We start from the raw sequence: 710 nt of genomic DNA on the forward strand, positions 1-710 counted from the left end.
TCATGGATATTTGAAATAACCAGAAACCTATTTCACATTTTCTCATACCTCAGGATAACCTGCAGCAAGAGCTATATCAGCTGGACGCTGACCATGAGTGTTCATTTTGAGAGGGTCGGCTGAATTCTGAAGCAATATTCGTACCACTTTTCCATGACCTTTGGTTGCTGCCCAACATAAAGCTGTCCATCTGTTATGGGGATTCAATTTGTTATCAATAATATAATCATTATTATCAAACTGTTAACCCATTATCATTCCTCATGAACCAGTCAAGTGCATTTTTACACTGATTAAGAAAGAAAGACAAAAGAAAAGAAGATAAAAAAAAGAGATTAAGAATAGTAAAATTGCTTATAATAGCCAAAAGACCAACAACAGACAAAAGGAAAGGCACACCGCAGTCCACAAACTGATCCCTCCCGAGGATTCATCAGCACCAAACGTCCATTACCCACCCTTTATTATCCTGTTTGTTCACATCAGCCTTTTCATTGATGAGCTTCTGGACAATGGTGGCGCGGCCTTCCTTGCTGGCAAACATGAGCGCTGTCATCCTGTGGCGCTCGGCCGTGTCTACTTTGGCGCCGTAGTTCAACAGGAGTTCTACGCACTCCAGGAGGTCTGACTCGGACTCCCGACTAGAGGCACAGGCAGCCATGAGGGGCGTGAACAGCTCTGAAGGAAAGACACGAGTGGATGTAAATGCT

At 43.5% G+C, this 710-nt stretch overlaps 1 protein-coding gene across 1 annotated transcript in view; it reads right to left on the bottom strand.

The window, feature by feature from the left end:
• LOC119590537 (ankyrin repeat, SAM and basic leucine zipper domain-containing protein 1-like) overlaps positions 1–710 on the bottom strand; it is a gene marked incomplete at its 5' end in the record, with an annotated part of 16,903 nt that overhangs the window by 3,371 nt on the left and 12,822 nt on the right. Inside the window, 2 exon segments of the mRNA XM_037939185.1 lie at positions 49–190; positions 459–678. Of these exon segments, the coding sequence (XP_037795113.1) occupies positions 49–190; positions 459–678 (362 nt within the window).

This window comes from Penaeus monodon, chromosome 27 (genome assembly GCF_015228065.2).
Source record: "Penaeus monodon isolate SGIC_2016 chromosome 27, NSTDA_Pmon_1, whole genome shotgun sequence".
In the NCBI taxonomy this organism is placed as follows: domain Eukaryota; kingdom Metazoa; phylum Arthropoda; class Malacostraca; order Decapoda; family Penaeidae; genus Penaeus; species Penaeus monodon.